The following is a 20,333-nucleotide window of genomic DNA, read 5'->3' as shown; positions in this document are numbered from 1 at the left end:
CGCAAATTTCATAAATAAACTTGATGGTCCTACATATGCAGTGATAAATCTTGTGTGTAATTCACCTACCTCGGCTGCTGAACTCAGATATCTGGGGTGAAAAATGTCCGTTGATTTCAGTGAGTCTAGGATTTCACCCCTGATTTTCAGTAAGAGCCTGCTTTTTACCTAATTTTACAAATAGATTTCCTGGGAATAGGAGGTCAAGTGAAATTTGCCCAAGATCCCACACAGAATGAGTAACAGATCTGTTATGCTTGTGTTTAACCACACAAGTAGTCTCATTAAGGTTAATACACTACTCACACGTGTAAAGTTAAGCACATGTGCAAGTTTTTGTAGGATTAGTTTTAACAGATTTTGATCCTGAGAGCTTTGTAAAGATTTACCATGTTTAATTTTGCAGGATCAGGATCAAGGCCAGTCAGAAAAATTCTGCAATTTCGTGCATAGTTGGCAATAAGGGACTTTGATAATATTCTGTGATGGTCATTTATCAGTATAACTATTTTGATTTTCCTTGTTAATTTTCAGGTCATTCAAAATAACAGGGTTATGGAACTTTTCTGGGTTAGCAGGTATTAGAACTCTCCATAACAGCAAACACTGTAGCAGTTTACAGCAAGGACCATATTTTTGTTGTATGTTTCTGTACAATGATGCTGCAGCTTCTGAGCACTACCACACTACAAATACATAATAATACTTAACAATTATTCCATGTGGGCTATAAAGAGGGTGGTATAGCTCCCTCTAAAGAAAGAACTAGAAAGTTGGCTGGGTACCTTACAGAAATAAATATATGTTTCCTGCCCCAAAAAGCTTACAATTGAATGCCCCAATCATATAACTGGATCTGCGTTGGTGGACCCTTGTGTCCACACAGAGCCCTATTGAAACCAGTGAGACTTCCTGCAGGCACAAGACTTTTGTGCAGATCCAATCATAGGAAGATCAGGTACTAAGTTCATATGATACAAGTGGGAGTCCTAGATAGCTGAAAGAGAGATTGGTAGAAGAAAGACAAAGGTATGATAACATTGTTATTTAGCCATAAGTAATAATCACTATTAAGAAAAATTAGATGTAAAATATATATTAAATGTAGGAGGTAGAGTGCTTTGTTAACCCAGTCTCTAATAAGTAGCATGTGACAGAATTACATCAATGAGAAAGAAAAAAAAACAGATGGTTCTAAACTTTTAGAGATGATTTTCTGGAGGCATCCTAAATTGTGCCTGTCATTACTGGCAGTAATGGTGATTACTGTGATAGAAGTGAAACTGCTCTGTAATAATTTATGAACATTGTATATTGACCAGATTATGGGAATGTTTACTGTATGAATACATTGGTTTAGTTTAATGGGGGGTTATCAGGAAAAAAAAAGCAGGAAGGAAAACAGTGGCTCTGGATAAGCCACTTCTCAGCAAACACTTAAGGGTGGATGAGAGACTGGAAAAGGGTGGATGAGAACTGGAAAAGGTCTGGGAACCAGAGGAACAAAAACAAAACAAAACCTGTGGCAGGGTTAAAAAGGTAGACCCTGTCAAAGAAGGGGTAGATGTTGAGGAGTTCTTTGGGGTAACTAGACTGATACACAGGACCGTCAGGGGTGTCTGGAGAAACTAGGCTTGTCTAGGTCACCATTACTAGATGGTAGGACTTTAGGTAAAATAGAAGTGTGTAGACTGTCCTAAAATCCTTTTTCTCTAAGTGCTTTGTTCCCACTATTAAAGCAAACAATACTCTGGTTTTAAGACAGCTGTCTGGCCTCAGAACTGCGAAGAGAAGAACTGCAGGGTCCAAACCCAACTGGAACTGCTTGGTAAGCATCATTGATATGTAGTGTACTGTAGCTCAGAGTCTGGTCCAAGAGTAGAATTCTACCTCAGGAGAAGTAAGACACAAGGCCTGACACTGGAGGAGGTGCACTCTGTGAGACCGGAAAAGGGACAGAGGTGGAGTTACCCTGTATTCACGAAAAACCTATTCACCTAATTGTAGATTGCTTAAAAATGTAATGATGTAGTATACTTCTCTTTAATTCTGGTTTCAAGCAAATTCAATTAAATTATGATTTACTTTTTCTTTACTGTGATTAGAAGTCTTACTGTTTATGTAAATTACATGTTTAAAATTATACAAGACTTTAGTCACAGAACTACAATGCAACCCTGCTTTTTCAACAACTGCTGCTGATGGGCCAGATTCTGATCTCAGTTGCAGCAGTGCAAAGCTGGTGTAATCCCACTGAACTAAAAAACTAATTGGGATTTACACAGGTGTAAATAAAATCAGAATATGGTAATATTTTGTACTCATGCTAAATACAGAACTTAAAATCTCCATGGAGATGGTGGAAGCTCTGTTTTATTGATATATAGCTATCTCATAGAGCTGGAAGGGACCCTGAAAGGTCATTGAGTCCAGCCCTCCAGGGCCGGCTTTAGCAAGAGCGGGGTCCGATTCCTGGGGGCGGGGATTGCTGCAAGCCCCGCCCCCAGGAATTGAGCCGCGCCGTGGGGGTATGGGGGGGGGGGGGAAGAGAGACCCGAGCCGCGCCGCGGGGACCGGGCCAGGCTGGAGCCAACCCGAGCCGCGGGGACCGGGCCGGGCCAGAGCCGCTGGGGCCTGCAGGAACGAGCCGCGCCTCCCCGCAGCCCTTCTCGCGCCCCCACCACCACCCCAGCTTACCTTGTGCTGCTGGCCCGCCCCTGCTTCTTTTCAGACTTCCCGCGAAGCAGGGGAGGGGGCGGGGCGTTCAGGGGAGGGGAGGAGGGGCCGGGGAAGTGAGCTGGGGGCGGGGTGGTCAGCTGCAGCGCGAGGCCCTCTTGGCGCGGGGCCCAATTCAGCCGAATCGGCTGAATCGGCCTAAAGCCGGCCCTGCAGCCCTCTACCTTCACTAGCAGGACCAAGTACTGATTTTTGCCCCAGATCCCTAAGTGGCCACCTTGAGGGCTGAACTCATAACCCTGGGTTTAACAGGCCACTGCTCATACCACTGAGCTATCCCTCCCCCCTACATGGTATTAGGTTTAAGCCATTTTAACATTGAAAAGAAGAAACTGAATATAGAGTTACTATTAGCAAGCAAAACTATGTTTAGTCACAGTTACGATTACTGCAGGACACATCCCATCCCACCCAAAACCTTAAAAGTATGGAAATAAAAAATTAGGGTGGAAAACTTGTGCCTTCTCTTCCACTTTTATATTAACACACTCCAATGCTCCATAATGCTTTGACTTCCATCTCCAACAGATACCCCAAAACAATACATATGCTCAGTGCTTTTATATCAAGAGATCAGCACATCTGTCTGGCACATTCCATCCATTTGAGAAGTTTATTTGCCTTAATTCTGCCGAGGTTTGAGAGATTTTAATTCATAGTCCGTTTTCCCAGCTCAGGGAACTTTCCCTTAGGTTATACGGTTATGTGATAAGAGAAAATGTCTCTTCTATGTTTTTTAAGCTCCCCAGGGAGTGATTGGCAGCATTCATATCACACCAGATTTGTTCTGAAGACAAGCTCTGTGTAGCTCAAAAGCTTGTCTCTCAAATCAACAGAAGTTGGTCCAATAACTTACCTACTTTGTTTCTCTAGTATCCTGAGACCAGCATGGCTCAACAACACTGTATACAGCAGATTTGTTGTCAAACTAAAATTTGGTAAGTTTGCCTTCACACACACATTATCCATCATGGCCAAGAAGTTATAAAATTCTTCACAGACAAACAGTACTGATTTGTAACTGATCTTATAGAAATCAGCATGCATTTGAGGAGGCACCAATGTGGCCAATGGGCTGGTTCCAGAATGCTTCAGATTTCTTGCAAAAGAGCTACAAAGTGAGACAATCCAGTTAAAAATCACCAAAATGGGCAATTTTCAACTCATTCTTTCTGAATCAATTAATTTTTAATCAAACCACCATGAAATATTTCAATAGTATTCAAAGTTTATATTCTGTGTTGTGGTTTTTACCATTTAGTTTTTGTTTGTTGTAAACAAACTAAAAGTTAAAAGGTCCTGTTAAATTTTAACTCTGTAATGCAACCTTAACTCTGGTGCAGATACCTCAGTGCCATAAAAATTAAAACTTGGCATATCTATTTTAAAAGTGCAGTCCTACTTTGCCAGTGATGTCCTTTTTTTAAAGATTGCAAAATATACGTATTTGCTGTAACAGTAAGTCTATATATTAGAAGGGATAGCTCAGTGGTTTGAGCATTGGCCTCCTAAACCCAGGGTTGTGAGCTCACTCCTTGAGGGGGCCACTTAGGGATCTGGGGCAAAATCAGTACTTGGTCCTGCTAGTGAAGGCAGGGGGCTGGACTTGATGAGCTTTCAAGGTCCCTTCCAGTTCTAGGAGATAGGATATTGCCATTAATTTTTTTTTAATTTTATTTTTATATAGTTACGGTAATATGGAATAGTCAGTGTAGAGTTAAGAGTATGTTGTGTAATCTGTAATACTACATACATGAAACTGATATAGTGAATCCACTGATTCAGCTGCAAAGCAAAAAAGATTTATGATTTAATCCAGCAAATAATTACTATCAGCCTAATGACTGCTACTATTTATAAACTCATTGAGTTCTACCTAGCCCTTAACAGCCCTATGGGTCTTCTTATGATAGTAAGCACTATGCCAGTAACAAGTGTTTGCAAGATTGAACTATTAGGTCCCCATCTAACTCTCTGAAGTCAATTAAGACTGCCATTGACTTCAATGAAAGTTGACCTTAATCAGCAAAGTCTCTTCCTGACAATTTCATACATCTTCATACATTTTATGAAGTTAAGAATGGAGTAGGTACAATAAGAAAACGAAATGGTTAATCGTAACAAGACAACCTCACTAGTTTAGAATACAACCCAGCGCTGAATGTTGTCCTTGGCACTCTAAGTACTTTCACCAGCTTGACCTCTAATTACCTAGCCATGTGAAATTCTGGCCCAATTGAAATAAATGGCAAAACTCTCATTGAATTCAACTGGGGCCAGTATTTGAGTTTTTTGTGTACCTTCTGAGAGTCTGTTTGGACTTCTAGTCCCCAGCCCTACTTACTCCTGGGGGAATTCTGTGCCACTGCACAGAATTAATTAGCTGTGCATACTTTTAATTTTTTGCGCAGAAAAAAACCTTCTGCTGGAAAGTTGCTGCAATTCTGCCTTTTGCCCTCCAGAAGGCGCTGTGGCAATAGACCAGAGCAGCAGCTTCTGGCCAGCTAGGGAAAAGAAAGAGCCTGTACAGTAGTGCCTTCTTCACAGCCCCTGTCGGGCCAGATCAGGAGACAGGAAATATGGGGAGATAGAAAGTGTGGGACTGCTGGGGGGTCAGACAGTGGTTCATAAGGACTAGTGGGGGAGGACAGACTGGGGCAGGAGCTGAATGGACATGGAGGCACGGAGGCACAGGGCCACAGGGAGGAGGGAGGTGCAGGGTCACATGGTGATGGGGGAAGGGGTGCAGGGCCACATAGGTACAGGGGTGGCTGAGTGGGGCACAGAGACACTTGGGAATGAGGGAGGAGATGCAAGGCCACATAGGAATGGGGGAGGTGGTGTCTGAGTGAGGGTGGAAGGACACGTGGATAGGGGGTGAAGGACACATAGGGGTGCAGAGACACATGGAGACATGGGCAGATGTGCCTGACTGAATGGGAGAGGCTAGGGGTCAGCCAGGGTCTGCATGGGGGAAGTTCCCTAACAATCCCTCCCTTCCACCCCAAAAAACCTGTTTCTTACTTTTCCCACCCATACCCAACAACCCTCCAAATTCACACCCAGGCTCCACAGAATTTTTAATTTTTGTTGCATAATTTTAAATGTTTTGATGCAGAATTCCCCCAGGAGTACTTATTGTGCACTTGTGTCAGAGCCAAGACAGGAGTTAATCCTCTACTTGCTGAAACAAAAGGTGGGCCTTAAACCAGGGGTTTGCAACCTTTCAGAAGTGGTGTGCCGAGTCTTCATTTATTCACTCTAATTTAAGGTTTCGCGTGCCAGTAATACATTTTAACGTTTTTAGAAGGTCTCTTTCTATAAGTCTATAATATATAACTAAACTATTGTTGTATGTAAACTAAATAAGGTTTTTAAAATGTTTAAGAAGCTTCGTTTAAAATTAAATTAAAATGCAGAGCCCCCCAGACCAGTGGCCAGGACCCAGGCAGTGTGAGTACCACTGAAAATCAGCTCGTGTGCCGCTTTCGGCACGCGTGCCATAGGTTGCCTACCCCTGCTTTAAACCCTTTTTCAGTGAGAAATGGGCTGTGAAGCCAAAAATAATGGAAAAATTAAAAGGGCCTGATCCTGCAAGTCTTTTGCACAGAACACTTCTTTAAGTCAATGAAACCTGTTCAGATGGAGGCATTGCAAGATAAGGACCTAAATTATGTTTTATTTAATTACATAAAATGATCATTATGGGCCAAATTTTCTCCTTAATTACGTCTGTGTAACCCAAATGAGTCCAATGGGAATTACACACATGTACTTGAGGGCAAAAGCTTTCATATGAAGTGAAAAATGTGAGTTGCTAATGGGGGATCTCACTACAAATATCCAGGATAACCACAGGTAGCAAGACCTCTTACCCCAATTTAATTAAAAATTATTACAGAAATAATAATCTCAGAAGGTAGGTATACTGTGTAAGCTTTGCAGGTGGTTGCCTTCAAGATCATTCCTGTCAGGGTACAGAATTGATGCTAATCAAATGATAATGTGTTGACCAGATGCTGTCACTTCATCTTGCAGCTGACACTTTGGTTCTACACCTCTAGCCTTCATCTATATTCTCAGCTCCTTCTCACCTCAGACTAACCGCTCACTTTGTATCCTTCTCTGTGCCTTCTTCCATCTTGCCCTTTATGTCTAAAATGCTATGACTCCCACCCCCACAAATCCAGGTCTGCCATCTTTGCATCCATTCCCTTTTCATCCAACTTCAAAATTGCTGCGAGGCCTACCAGAGCCAACCCACCATCTAAAGAATTGCTTTTATTTATCTACTTTTAAAATCACTACTGCACAGTTGTGTGATTGAATCTTCTGTTCAACTGATCCTTTGTGCCTGAATTGCTCTTTACTGATAGTTCCTTTAGATCAGGGGTGGCCAACCTGTGGTTCCGGAGCCACATGTGGCTCTTCAGAAGTTAATATGCTGCTCCTTGTATAGGCACCGACTCCGGGGCTGGAGCTACAGGTGCCAACTTTCCAATGTGCCAGGGGGTGCTCGCTGCTGAACCCCTGGCTCTGTCACAGGCCCTGCCCCCACTCCACCTCTTCCCGCCCCCTCCCCTGAGCCTGCCGTGCCCTCACTCCTCTCCCCTTCCCCTCCCCCCAGCCTCCTGCATGCCACAAAACAGCTGATCGGGAGGTGCAGGGCAGGAGAGGGAGACACTGATTGGTGGGGCTGCCGGTGGGTTGGGGGGGTTGGGACTGGGGGGGGGGAGCTGATGGGGGGCTGCTGACATATTACGGTGGCTCTTTGGCAATATACATTGGTAAATTCTGGCTCCTTCTTAGGCTCAGGTTGGCCACTCCTGCTTTAGATAATAAGCTCCTGGGAGCTGAAACAGGGTCTTCTCCATTTTTCTGTAGAGTGTTGAGAGTTGTGTCAATTCTCAACAAATAATGAATAATAATTTTGGATTTCATCATCACAAGTAACAAGTCCCTGCCACCATTTCTTCATTTTTTTTTTCTTTTTCATTTAAATCTGTTTTCATTTGTAAATATGACTTTACAATTTAAAGCAAAGCCTGTCAAACTGCTGTGGAAATTAATTCTTAGTAAGAAATTAATTGAAAAATGATACATTCACATGGAACAAGATCTGCCATACTTCTATAAGGACAGCAGCCAGATCCAGAGTTGTTGATATTCTAGTTTACAAATGACTGAAGTGCAAATACATACATATTTACTTTCCACGGAAGTCTGGAATAGGGCTATAAAGACACAGGTGCTATTGTGTTAGTGTATTGACAACCTGGAGACTGCAGTTAATTCAAATCAAAGCTGCCCATGAGTTAGGTGGGACAGTTTAATGTGAAAATATTACATTAAAAAAATCTATATCTGACTGCATAGTCGGTAATGGGGCCATTTCAATGTCCAGGCTCTTATCTACTACAAAGGGACCTCTCACTCCATGCCCAATTCCAGCAGATGTATTTGATAGGTACAGAGTGAATGAGAGTGTCCATGTTCAAATTGGCAAGGTCAGGATGTCCTCAGTGGACAATCTTGAGCAGTGGATTTCACTTCTGCTGGAGGTCAGAGCGAGTCTGAGGGTACATCTACACTACAGCGGGGAGTCGATTTAAGATACGCAAATTCAGCTACGTGAATAGCGTAGCTGAATTCGACGTATTACAGCCGACTTACCCCGTTGTGAGGACGGCGGCAAAATCGACTTCTGCCGCTTTTTGTCGGCGGCGCTTACTACCACCTCCGCTGGTGGAGTTAGAGCGCCGATTCGGGGATCGATTGTCGCGTCCCGACGGGACGCGATAAATCGATCCCCGAGAGGTCGATTTCTACCCGCCGATTCAGGCGGGTAGTATAGACCAGGCCCAAGTGTTACCACCTTTACTGCACTAAGTAAGGCCTGAAACCTGCAAACGCTTATGCATGTGCTTGACTTTACTACCATGAGTAGTCCCATTGATTTCAGTAGAACTATTTACAATAGTCATGTTAAGCATTCATATAAGTGTTTTTGGGATCAGAGCTTAACTCATTTTCCAGTAAGCTTCCTTAAGCACTGAGTGCCAAAGGGTGTATCTACACTGCATCTGGGAGTGAGCCACCCAGCCCAGGTAGACAGACATGCACTAGCCCTGCTTGAGCTAGCATGCTAAAAATAGCAAGGTGGACATAGCAGCATGGGTGGTGGCTCAGGCTAGTCACCTGTGTCCAAACCTGCCTCATTCCCAGGGTCTGAGCTCAGATAGCTAGCGTGAGCTACTGCCCATGTTGCAACATGTTCCATAGTGTTATTTTTAAAGCACTAGCTCAAGCTGAACTAGTGAGAGTCTGTCTACCTGGGCTGGAACTCGGGAGGCACTCTCCCAGCTGCAGTGTAGACATACCCAAAATGGCTGTGGCTGCATGCTCAAGGAAATTGCTCTTTTTCCCCTCAGTCTTGGAATCAGATTTGTGCAGATTTGATTGTAGCACTGGTGACTTAAATTTGAGTTGTCTTAAATAAGTTGTTTTAGTCTTTTAGGGAGGGAAGCTGTGTACATTTTCCTTGAGAAAATTGATGTACTTCTGAATAAGCATACAGGCATCTAGATAGCATGATAATGAGATTTTTAGAAATTTTTCACTTGACCAGAGCTATTATTTTGGTACATGTATTTATAAGGTCTGTAGTCAAGGGAGAGGCTTGCATTTTTGTGTGGACATTTAAGGTTGAATTTTGACCCTGTGAGGATAGGGTGACAAGATGTCCCGATTTTATAGGGACAGTCCTGATATTTGGGTCTTTTTCTTATATAGGCTCCTATTACCCCCGACCCCTGTGCTGATTTTTCACACTTGCTGTCTGGTCACCCTATGTGAGGATCACACACAAACTGATTGTGAGCAGCTTCCCCCAAAGGATAAAAAATAATAAGACAGGTGAAAAACTATTATTTTAAAAAACTTCACTATTTTAAGCCAATTTCATGAATGGGGGGGGGGTTGACTCATGGCTTTTGAACCTTTGGAGATCCCTTGGGCCAATGCATTGATCACTGTAGGGTCGAGGGCCTAGTTTCTCGACTCCTAGTCCCTACTTGCACCTATAAATTATGCTACCTCCTCTTTTACGCTGAAGGTTGGAAAACAGTTTATTATATGACATGACTGGTTTGCACCAGTGACAGGTCTTCCATGTGGAAATGTACAGCCACCATATGCCACTAGGCTGGCTGCAAGAGTCTTTTCAAAAGCATTATAAAATACTCATCTTTTCAGTAATCCACATTATCTTATATATGTATAGAAACACACTTTTAAAAATCATACACCCAATTGCTTGACAGAAAAACCGCCGCTGATCAACGTCTAATGTGAGTTTCTCAACCTGTACACCAAAGGCTTTTCTGTTCTTTGAAGAGACATGGTTTGTAAGATTGCTAGATGGGAGCGGTGCCCATAATGCTACCGGCTGAATCACCAGCCTGTAGCCTCAGCTGGTAGCACTACCCTTGCCATGTGGGAGTCCCAAGTTTGGAGCAACCTTTGCTCCCTGCGCTAGCTGAAGGGTAAACACAAAAGCTTGCACTTGTTAGCTTAAGTCTGTTAAATTCCACATTAATTTTCAAACGTTGGGACTCCACAACAAAGTTTTTTTTTGGTTTAAAATAGAAAAATCAAATACTTGCGCGGGCCTCCACTTGTCCATTGCACGGGACACCCCGGCTACGAGCCCACACTGTGCAGGCTCCATCACCCCGCCTCACGCCCTGAATGGGACGCAGCCCAGCTGTTGCGCGCGCAGGCCCTTCAAAGGGCCTGGCTCAGCGGGCCAGGCAGGAGCGAGCTCCGCCTGCTGTGCGCTGCCTAGTGGGGTGGCCCCCAGGGCAAACAGAGACGCACGCAGACGCTGCTGCTTGGGGCCCGGTCATGTGGGGCTACCGCGGGTTGAGCTGCGCAGGCCGGGTTCTGCTTGGTGTCCCGCGGGCGGCCGGGGGCTGGACCAGCGGCCGCCGCCCGCTACAGCCCGGTGAGTAGGCGCCGTGCAGCCGGCTGTCCCGCTGGGAAGAGTGCCGGGCTTAGGTCGGAGAATGTTTTTGGAGGAGCGCCGGTGTATCAGCACAAACTGCACCGGCAGGAAGCCGAGGCCATGGTGTGCGGCAGGCGAGGCTCCAGTCTTAGCGCATTGCTGCGCGTGCTTAGCGCAGTGCTGGGCCTGGGGGGCGTGTGTCTGGAAGCGGCGGTGTGATGTTAAAAAATATGGCACGGCTGGGACTGAGCAGGCTCATGCGAAGTGAGGTTACTCAGTAGCATCTGCTGAAGCTGCTGCCCCGCCCCTGACTCTGGTATTACAAGTTCATAGATTTTGTTTGCAGTGTAGTTGTAGCCTTAGATTCCAGGACGTTAGAGATCCATGGTGGGTGTGGTGATACGGTAGAAGTTATGAACTGACTGATCAACCACACATCTCATTTGGAACCGGAAGTATGTGATCAGGCAGCAACAGAGACAAAAAAAGGCAAATACAGTACTATGTTAAATGTAAACTACTTAAAATTTCTTTTGACAAGATAAGGAAACTGTTTCTGTCCTTGTTTCATTTAAATTAAGATGGTTTAAAAGCAGCATTTTTCTTTGGCATAATAAAATTCCAAAGCTGTATTAAGTCAATGTTCAGTTGTAAAATTTTGATAGAACAGCCATAATGTTTGCTCAGAGTTATGGACATTCCCTTATCTGTAATCACTAAGGAAGGTCTAAGAAGTGTGTTGGCTTTCTATAATCAGGCACACAAGGCCTGAAGACTATAGCACAGAGGTAGTGAATAGGCAGACCATGAGCCAAATCAAGACCATCAGATGCTTTTGAATGGACTCAAATCTTTTTATTTTATTATTGTTTGTTTTGTTTTTTCCTCTCTCTCTTTCTAGAATCTGGACCTTGACTATTCTAGGTTCAAGAAACTTGGACCTTGACACAAAATAATTGGTTACCCTGGCTCTAGGATGACTGTAAAGGTAGACAAGTGGTATCTGGAAAGTCAAGAGAATTTTAGCAATTAAAAAGGAAAGTGACTCTTAATCACTGTTGAAGTATTCACATAAAATTTTCTAATTTAAAATGACTATGGCCCAGATTTTTTTTTTTTTTTTTTTTTTTTTAAAGGTGTTTAGGTGTTGCTGAACTCAGTCCAATTGACTGTCAATGGGATTTTGGCTCCTAAGTGATTAAACTGCTTTTGAAATGACACAGGCTCCTAAATCAGTTAGGTGTTGGAATGCTGAGCGCAGCAATGCCAAAATACTTAGACTCAGATTTTTTAAGGTATCAGTCCTTTATCCAAAGTGTTAATTTCAGAAAATTTGTTCCTTCAGTTATTAACACTCCCAGTCAATATGCATCATACCTTCAAGATGTCTTCCAGCAAAAATAAAACAAACACACACAACCAAAATAAGTGTCTTTTTAGGCCTTTTTCTTATACATCAAATTGCTTTTTAAAGAAGATTTCTGTTTTTATTAACCTGATGTTAGCAATAAAAATGACTGTAAGTGGAATGGGTCTGTGACCAGCCAGTAGGAAACCAAGGATTTAAAATACATTTTAAATAAAAATCCATGTTATAGTGCTGAAGAGTGTATTTAACCCTTTCCTGCTAAGAGTTTTATTAAAATACAAATGAACCTGAGGGACAGGCACAATCCTTAATATAAATACTAGTAGAAAATATCAGGGCTTTGGAGCTGTGCTCCAGCTCCAGGCAAAAACCTGCAGCTCCGGAACTGCTCCAGCTCCAGGCTCCACTCCAAATCCCTGGAAAATACAGCCTACATTTCTGTGGTTAAGGCCTGCACCTGTGTTGATAGTAGGTTTCCCTCATAATTCTCAAGTTGCAAAAAGAAACAATTTCATTGTCAGTATTGATCAAAGCTAGGAAGCAATTCCCACTTCTTTGATTGAGCCATCTTACAATGCCTTTTAAAATCCACTTTAGAACCTCCTCAGAATTAACAGCCCAGTCCTTCCTGACTCTTGGGAAGAGAGAGAAACGTATATACACTTTATTTCTAATTTTGGGAGGCACTAGGATAACCATGGTGACAGTGGAATAACTCAGGCTCACCTTAACATCTGTAAACTTGCCATTTAGTGAATTTTCAGTGGGAAATTCCCCCAGATTGGAGCATCTTAATTTTTTTTAGCATGATTACTGGTAACCACCTTTTCCAAGATTTCTTTGATTTTTTTTTTTTTTCCCTCCTGCTTCTTGTGGGATAACAGTCCTTTTTCTTTTCCCAGGTCTGAGAACGGTAAATGTGATCTTTCGTAATCTTGACACTGCTGCTGATTGTAGTCTTTCCTATAAAGAACTCAAAGGCTTGCTAAAATCCCAAACAACTCTTATTGATGTTCGAGAGAAGTGGGAAATTGGACAGTTTGGAAAAATTCCTGGATCCGTCAACATACCATGTAAGTTATATGTATCACTGCATAGCAACAAGATCAGAAACCTTTAAGGCTAAACTTGCAAGTGAACCCTAGTGACTTGACCAAAACAAGTTGTAATACATATGGCAAACTCTTCTGGGAAACTAACTAGTGTAAATCTTCACCAACAAAACTCCTTCATTAATTACACATAAAAGAGGCTTTGCATCCATTCTTGCAGTGGGTGAGGTTGTGGAAGCTCTACAGATGAACCCAAAAGACTTTAAAGAACGGTACAATCAAGATATGCCTGCTAAATCCGACCATCTAGTCTTTTCCTGCATGGCAGGAGTGCGAAGCAAGAAGGCATTGGATATTGCTATGTCTTTGGGCTTCAGCAGGTAAGCAATTGAGGTGCTGGCTGGGTAAGCTCCTGTATGGAGAACAGGATTAATGGGGAAAAGTCACTTTCTGAAAAGTAGACCCCTTCCCTGGTGGGCTCAGAGATTAGAGAGGCTGCAAAAACAGATGAAATCCCCCATTATTATTATTATTGATAGGGTACATATCACCTCAGGAAGAAATGCAAATTAAAACTTCTTGAACCCATGAATGATTGCCTCTTCCCTTGTGAGTGCCAGGACAAGCTGCTCCAAGAAGCAATCTTTTATTTCAGGGGTGGGCAAACTTTTTGGCCCGAGGGCCACATCAGGGTTGCGCAACTGTATGGAGGGCCGAGTAGGGAAGGCTGTGCCTCCCCAAACAGCCTGGCCCCTGCCCCCTGACTGACTGCCCCCCCTCAGAGCCCCCCAACCTATCCAACCCCCCCCTGCTCCTTATCCCCTGACCACCCCCTATCCAAATCCCCCTGTCCCCTGACTGCCTCGATTTCCCTGTCCACACCCCTGCCCCCTGACAGCTCTCCTGGGACCCCCCCGCCCCTAACTGCCCCCCCAGGATTCCACCCCCTTATACAACCCTCCCTGTCCCCTGACTGCCCTCCCAACCCCTATCCACATCCTGCCCCCTGAGAGGCCCCTGGGACTCCCACTCCCAACTCTCCCTTTTTCCCCATCCCCTGACCGCCCCCCCCAGAACTCCGCCCCCTCCTCCCTAAGTGCCCCCCAGAACCTCCCGCTTCCTTACCTAACCCCTTACCAGCAGCAGGAGCTTGCAGCCACGACGCCCGGCCAGGGCTAGCTGTGCTCCCCACGCTGCCTAGTGGGAGTGGCGGGTCAGAGTGTGGCCCGCGCGGTGGTGTGGCTGCGGGGGAAGGGGGACAGCGGCCGGGAACTAAGCTCCCCGGCCGGGAGCTCAGGGGCCAGGCAGGATAGTCCGGCAGGCCGTAGTTTGCCCACGTTTGTTTTATTTAGTCCTAAGTGGGAGCACAGCCTCTGGTCCAGGAGGGAAATATAGCTGGACCGTTTGGTAATAGTGAGCATAATGTAATTGAACTTAACGTCCTTGTAGGGGGGGCAAATACCAAAGAAACCTACTCCAGTAGCATTTAACTTCAAAAGGGGGAATTACACAAAAATGAGGAATCTAGTTAAACAGAAATTACGAGGAACAGTCACAAGGGTGAAATGTCTGAAAACTGTACGGAGTCTAATTTTAAAAACACCATAATATAGGCTCAAACTAAATGTATACCCCAAATCGAAAACAAACAGTAAAGGAACAAACATAAGCTAAACAGCAGTGTAAACAGAAATTACAGGCAAAAAGTCATCTTCTAAAAATTGGAAGTCAGATCCTAGTGAGGAAAATAGAAAGGAGCATAAACTCTGGCAAATCAAGTGTAAAAGTATAATTCAATGTTTCTCAAAGTGGGATCGCCGCCGCCTGTGTAAGGAAAGCCCCTGGCAGGCCGGGCCGGTTTGTTTACCTGCCCCATCCGCAGGTCCGGATGATCATGGCTCCCACTGGCCGCAGTTTGCCACTGCTGGCAAATGGGAGCCGCTGGAAGCGGTGGCCAGTATGTCCCTCGGCCCGCGCCGCTTCCAGCAGCTCCCATTGGCCAGGAGCAGCAAACCGCAGTCAATGGGAGCCGCAATCGGCCGGACCTGTGGATGGGGCAGGTAAACAAACCGGCCCGGCCCGATGGGCTTTTCCCTACACAAGCGACGACCCCAGTTTGAGAAACACTGGTATAATTAGATAGGCCAAGAAGGAAACTGGAAGATCAACTTGCAAAAGATACAAAAACTAAGAGTAAGAAAAATTAAGTACATCAGAAGAAGGATGTGCCAAAGGATGATCAAAGTGCTAAAGGAGCACCTAAGGAAGACAAAGCTGTTGCAGAGAAGCTAAATTAATTCTTTTCAGCGATTTTTTTCACTGCAGAGAATTTGGTGGGATGCAATCCCATACTCAAGGTGTCCCCTACACCTCCAACTGCCAGAAGTATTTGGCACTAGCCACTGTCAGAGACCAGATATTGGGCTAGATGGACCATAGGTCTGACCTAGTATGGACGTTATCATCTTCAGGGTACAGGTGAAAACAAATAGAATAACTAGTACCTAAATTGTAGCTTTTCTCCTTTAAATTAAAGATGGGCTATATGAAAATGGTACTTTGCAGATGTCTCCGAATAGATTCTGGGAGCATATCTCTGGTCAATCAGTAACAAGACTTTTCCCGCTGCTGTCAGCTCTTCAAAACTAGAACAGCTCTGGGAGACTGAACTGAATTCTCTTGTTATATCAACAAAACTATTGGCACTGCAATTGCAAGTCAGCCATCTGTGCAATGCTTTGTCTTCAAATCATGCCCTCAATTATATAATCCTTTGCTAGATTGCTCAGGTATATGGTAATTAACAGCATAACATGATTGCACAGGTGTAAGATGAAAGCAGCACTTAACTGCAGAATTCTTATTACTCAGGTTCCTCTTATCTAGCCATCAATCTGACTTTCAGGCCCTAGGCTGAGTTTGGACTGCTGGCAGTCTTTGTTCTTGTAAACTGAGCAAATATTGAAATGGAAATAGTTCATACCAAAATGGAATCCCACAATTCCAATCTTGTACTCTACTCTTCTGAGAAGAACCATACTAAACCATCTACGACCCCACATTTGTTTGTGTGTGTTTCTCTTCCCCCGCCCCCAGTGGAGTTTCAACATCTGTTTTCATATTGCTTCACAGAGAAGGCTCTTGTATTTTTTCCTTTTTAAATTTGGTTACTTTGTAGATTGAAAAAACCTCCTTAGTTAATGTCAGCACACAGTTCTTTTTAAACTGTCATTCTGGCCCTAAATGCTCCACTACCCACCTACCTGCCCCTTTATGGTATCTTCTAGATCAGTTGTTCTCAAAGCCGGTCCACCGCTTGTTCAGGGAAAGCCCCTGGTGGGCTGGGCCGGTTTGTTTACGTGCCGTGGCTGCAGTTCGCCACTCCAGGCCAATGGGGGCTGTGGGAAGCGGTGTGGGCCAAGGGATGTGCTGGCCACTCTTCCCGCAGCCCCCATTGGCCTGGAGCGATGAACCGTGGCCAGTGGGAGCCGCGATCGGCTGAATCCGCAGACGCGACAGGTAAACAAACCGGCCTGGCCCGCCAGCGGCTTTCCCTGAACAAGCGGCAGACCGGCTTTGAGAACCACTGTTCTCGATAGTATAGCATCTGGGAAGGTGTTGGAGACCAGTCAGATAGTGAACCTTCTCTCCCTCATCTACGTTAATATAGGGAATCTCCTTAACAATCTGAAATCCATATTGCAAACATAACAGGTTTTTCATTAGCTAACCCAGGGGTAGGCAACCTATGGCACATGCGCCGAAGGCGGCACGCGAGCTGATTTTTTTTTCAGTGGCACTCACACTGCCCGGGTCCTGGCTACCGGTCCAGGGGCTCTGCATTTGAATTTAATTTTAAATGAAGCTTATTAAACACCTTAAACCTTTTTTAAACACCTTTTTAAAAACCTTATTTACTTTACATACAACAATAGTTTAGTTATATATTATAGAAAGAGACCTTCTAAAAACGTTAAAATGTATTACTGGCACCCAAAACCTTAAATCAGAGTGAATAAATGAAGACTCAGCACAGCACTTCTGAAAGGTTGCTGACCCCTGAGCTAACCTATCAAACAAGTATGTATGGAAAACGTAAGTGGTGGATTTAAAACAAAAATTCCAACTCTCTTAAACTAGTGCAAATGTTATGCCAAAATGGTCTTCTCTGTAATGGTTTGAAATGTTAGCGCTCTATTACCAAGGCATTCAAGATGTTTATAAACATCTCCTTAGAGAATGTATAGCTCAGTGGTTTGAGCATTGGCCTGCTAAACCCAGGGTTGTGAGTTCACTCCTTGAGGGGGCCATTTAGGGATCTGGGGCAAAAATCTGTCTGGGGATTGGTTCTGCTTTGAGCAGTGGGGGTTGGACTAAATAACCTTCTATGAATCTGGTCTCTGAAAGTGAGGTCAGGACAGATGAAATATTAAGTACTAAATTGATACCACTTAAATCTCCCAAAGTAAAGTGAATCTACTCCTATAACACAACTACTTGTTCAAACTTTATTTAAACATGGCCAGTGCTTACATTTTTTTCCCCTCTGAATGTAATGTGCATTGACATATGCCACCACTTGCTTGATATTTAATCCATGTTGTTCATTTTCTCTAATTGAAAGAGGATCACTAAGTGACAGTAAGCCATAAAAACTACTGCAAAATACTTGCATTTTGCTCTGTGAAACCAGGAGCAATTACATTGTTTTGCAATAGTGAACACTGCTACTATTACGCAGTGTCTCTGAGAAACTAGTTTTTATATTTAAAAAAAAAAAAAAAAAAAAGCAACTAGGCTTTAATCTTTTTTCCACAAGATTACCAGCAGTAGTATCTCTCTAACACTGACAATCTTCTGTATACTTTCAGAGTTCAGCACTATGCTGGTGGCTTGGAGGAGTGGGCAAAGTATGAACCACCAGAGAAAAAACAATGATGATGAATTTTGGAATATGCCTTGTTACAGTGTCCTGAAATTTACACAAGCCTAGTAATATCTTGTATGAAATAAGATTGAGAATGTAGTGTGAAGGGGAATGATTGTTTATATATGTAAAGTTAATACACACTGTTAAATGTAGCTGGTTATTCTGAATTTAAATTGATTGAGAGTTGAAGATTACATGAGTAGACTGTTCATTCTCCTTTGGTCATATGTTAAAATTACTGTGGAACTACTCCATGAAGAAAACTTAAAGCTACGGACTTCATTGTAAAAACTGAACATACTGTACCAATATGATATATACAACAGGGGATCATGATTAAACTTATGGTGAGGCGTAACAGACTATATATAAGTAATTTTGTTATATATTCCTCTTGGCACAGTTATTTTAATTGGGTTGGAATGATACTTTGCAGATAAGTACTAATTTACTCTGAGTATAGCAGCTGTTCTTAACCTGTCTGTCTTGTCAGGAGGGCAAATAAGAAGGGAGGAACAGATCCTGCAAACACAAAAGGTGACACTCTCAAATTTGACTGCAAAATGTAATGAGTCTGGCTACAGAAGCTATGCCTGACTACAGAAGTTTAGTAACATTTCTTTAAAAGCAAATGTAGAGTTTTGGACAGAAAACTACAGACAATTCATATACCTCCCTTATGAGCCTAATGTGAAATAAGAATTTAGGCGTATGACTTGATAGAATAGATGTGATTGATTTAGGTTAGGATTCTTCAGAGCCCAACAGAGTTAGACACTGACTAGATCTACAGCGAGAAACATAAATCAACAGTTATTAGCAACCCTGCTCAAATAAAGTACATTTGCTATTGTATTACAGTAGAATCCCTATTTTCTAAACTAATTTGGCATTGAGTTCATAAAATTGAACATTATGAAGTTATAATAGGTATGGTGCACAAGTTGTAGTATGATGCACTGCATTATTTTCTTGTCCTTCATACTACTGCAAAGTGACTTCCAATGCATTGAAGGAATCAGAATATGAAGGGATGTCTACTTGTTGCTCTGACATTTTCATTATGTAACACTTTCCCCATCAGGAAAAATGGCTTGTATAACTTGTAGCTTATAAAACTGAAATTCTATTGTGCTAAAATTTGCAATTTGTTGCAGGTTAGATCACAAGCTACTCAGTGAGCCGCTTTGCCCCATAACTTTCCATGTGCATATGGGAAGAAATGTGGATTTTTCTTTTAGATATGGGTCTTCCTGGTTACTTGTGCCTGACTAGACAACTGTAATGCTCTCTAATGGGGCAACAACTATTGAACCATGGGTTCAGTGTGGGGTATACACCTATTTATTGTATATTGCTAAATGAGGGAGGGGAGAACTACCAGGATAGATTCTTGCTAAATAGGAATAGAGGGGTTACTGTATAGGGAAATGTTGAGAACCACTGCTTAAGTCCATTTGCAAGTTATTGAAACATGATTTAGCAGCACTTCATATGATAAGTGAACTACACATGTCCTCTAATCTGTACAAATAGCTTACCTGTAGAGTTGGAGTTTTGACTTAGCTGAAGTTGCATAGACCAGGGCTATGTGAATAACATAGCTGAAGTCGATGTACTTAAATCGACTCACCGTGATTTCTTCACTGCGGTGAATTGACTGCTGCCGCTCCCCCATTGACGCTGCTTGCGCGTCTCACAGCGCTGAAGTACAGGAGTTGACGGGAGAGCACTTGGGGGGTCAATTTAGCACGCCTAGACTAGACGAGAAATTGATTCTCCACTGAATCGATCACTACCTGCCAATCTGGGGGGTAGTGAAGACATACCCTTACCCTTCTTTGGCATACTGCTTGACTATCTGATAGACCACCTCTTTATGTGCAACCCCCAAAGGTGGGACTCACAGAAGCACTAAGCTAGCCATCCCCTCCTTTTAAAGCAAGAGGGTGCTTTGGAAGGGCACTTTCCAACAATCGAACTATTCCATCTCTCCTCCCAAGTTGTTTTGACAGAACCTTGATTTGTTGGTGAAAAGGGCACACTTAAAAGTTCTCTCTTTTGCAGGTTTTTATTAAGGGTGTTAACAGATTTACTTTAGAGGGACAATTGGGGTGTTTTTATGTGTATCTTAAATGTTGTACAAATGAGGAGGGACAAGTACTTTAAAAAAATCTAATTAAAAGGTGTAGACATCCTACTAAAGGGTACCAGAAACCAGCGTGTGTATTTCACCTTAGG

General features: G+C 43.3%; 2 protein-coding genes across 2 annotated transcripts in view; one reads left to right on the top strand and one right to left on the bottom strand.

The window, feature by feature from the left end:
* The window catches only part of USP45 (ubiquitin specific peptidase 45), a 96,948-nt gene extending 86,458 nt beyond the window's left edge, over nucleotides 1-10,490 (bottom strand). The window contains exon 1 of the mRNA XM_034765985.1: nucleotides 10,397-10,490. The gene's annotated coding sequence lies outside the window, so the exon portion shown is untranslated. The remainder of the gene's footprint in view (nucleotides 1-10,396) is intronic.
* A 13-nt stretch (nucleotides 10,491-10,503) lies between these two features.
* On the top strand, nucleotides 10,504-20,309 carry TSTD3 (thiosulfate sulfurtransferase like domain containing 3). Its single transcript, XM_034765993.1, has 4 exons — nucleotides 10,504-10,741; nucleotides 13,013-13,183; nucleotides 13,383-13,542; nucleotides 18,034-20,309. Exons 1-4 carry the CDS (start codon nucleotides 10,642-10,644, stop codon nucleotides 18,098-18,100), a joined length of 498 nt encoding a protein of 165 aa, XP_034621884.1. The 5' UTR covers nucleotides 10,504-10,641; the 3' UTR covers nucleotides 18,101-20,309.
* Nucleotides 20,310-20,333: the final 24 nt, after the last annotated feature.

Source organism: Trachemys scripta, chromosome 3, assembly GCF_013100865.1.
Source record: "Trachemys scripta elegans isolate TJP31775 chromosome 3, CAS_Tse_1.0, whole genome shotgun sequence".
In the NCBI taxonomy this organism is placed as follows: Eukaryota; Metazoa; Chordata; order Testudines; family Emydidae; genus Trachemys; species Trachemys scripta.
Note: the sequence above shows the minus strand (reverse complement) of the source record. Positions and strands in the feature narration are given on the sequence as shown.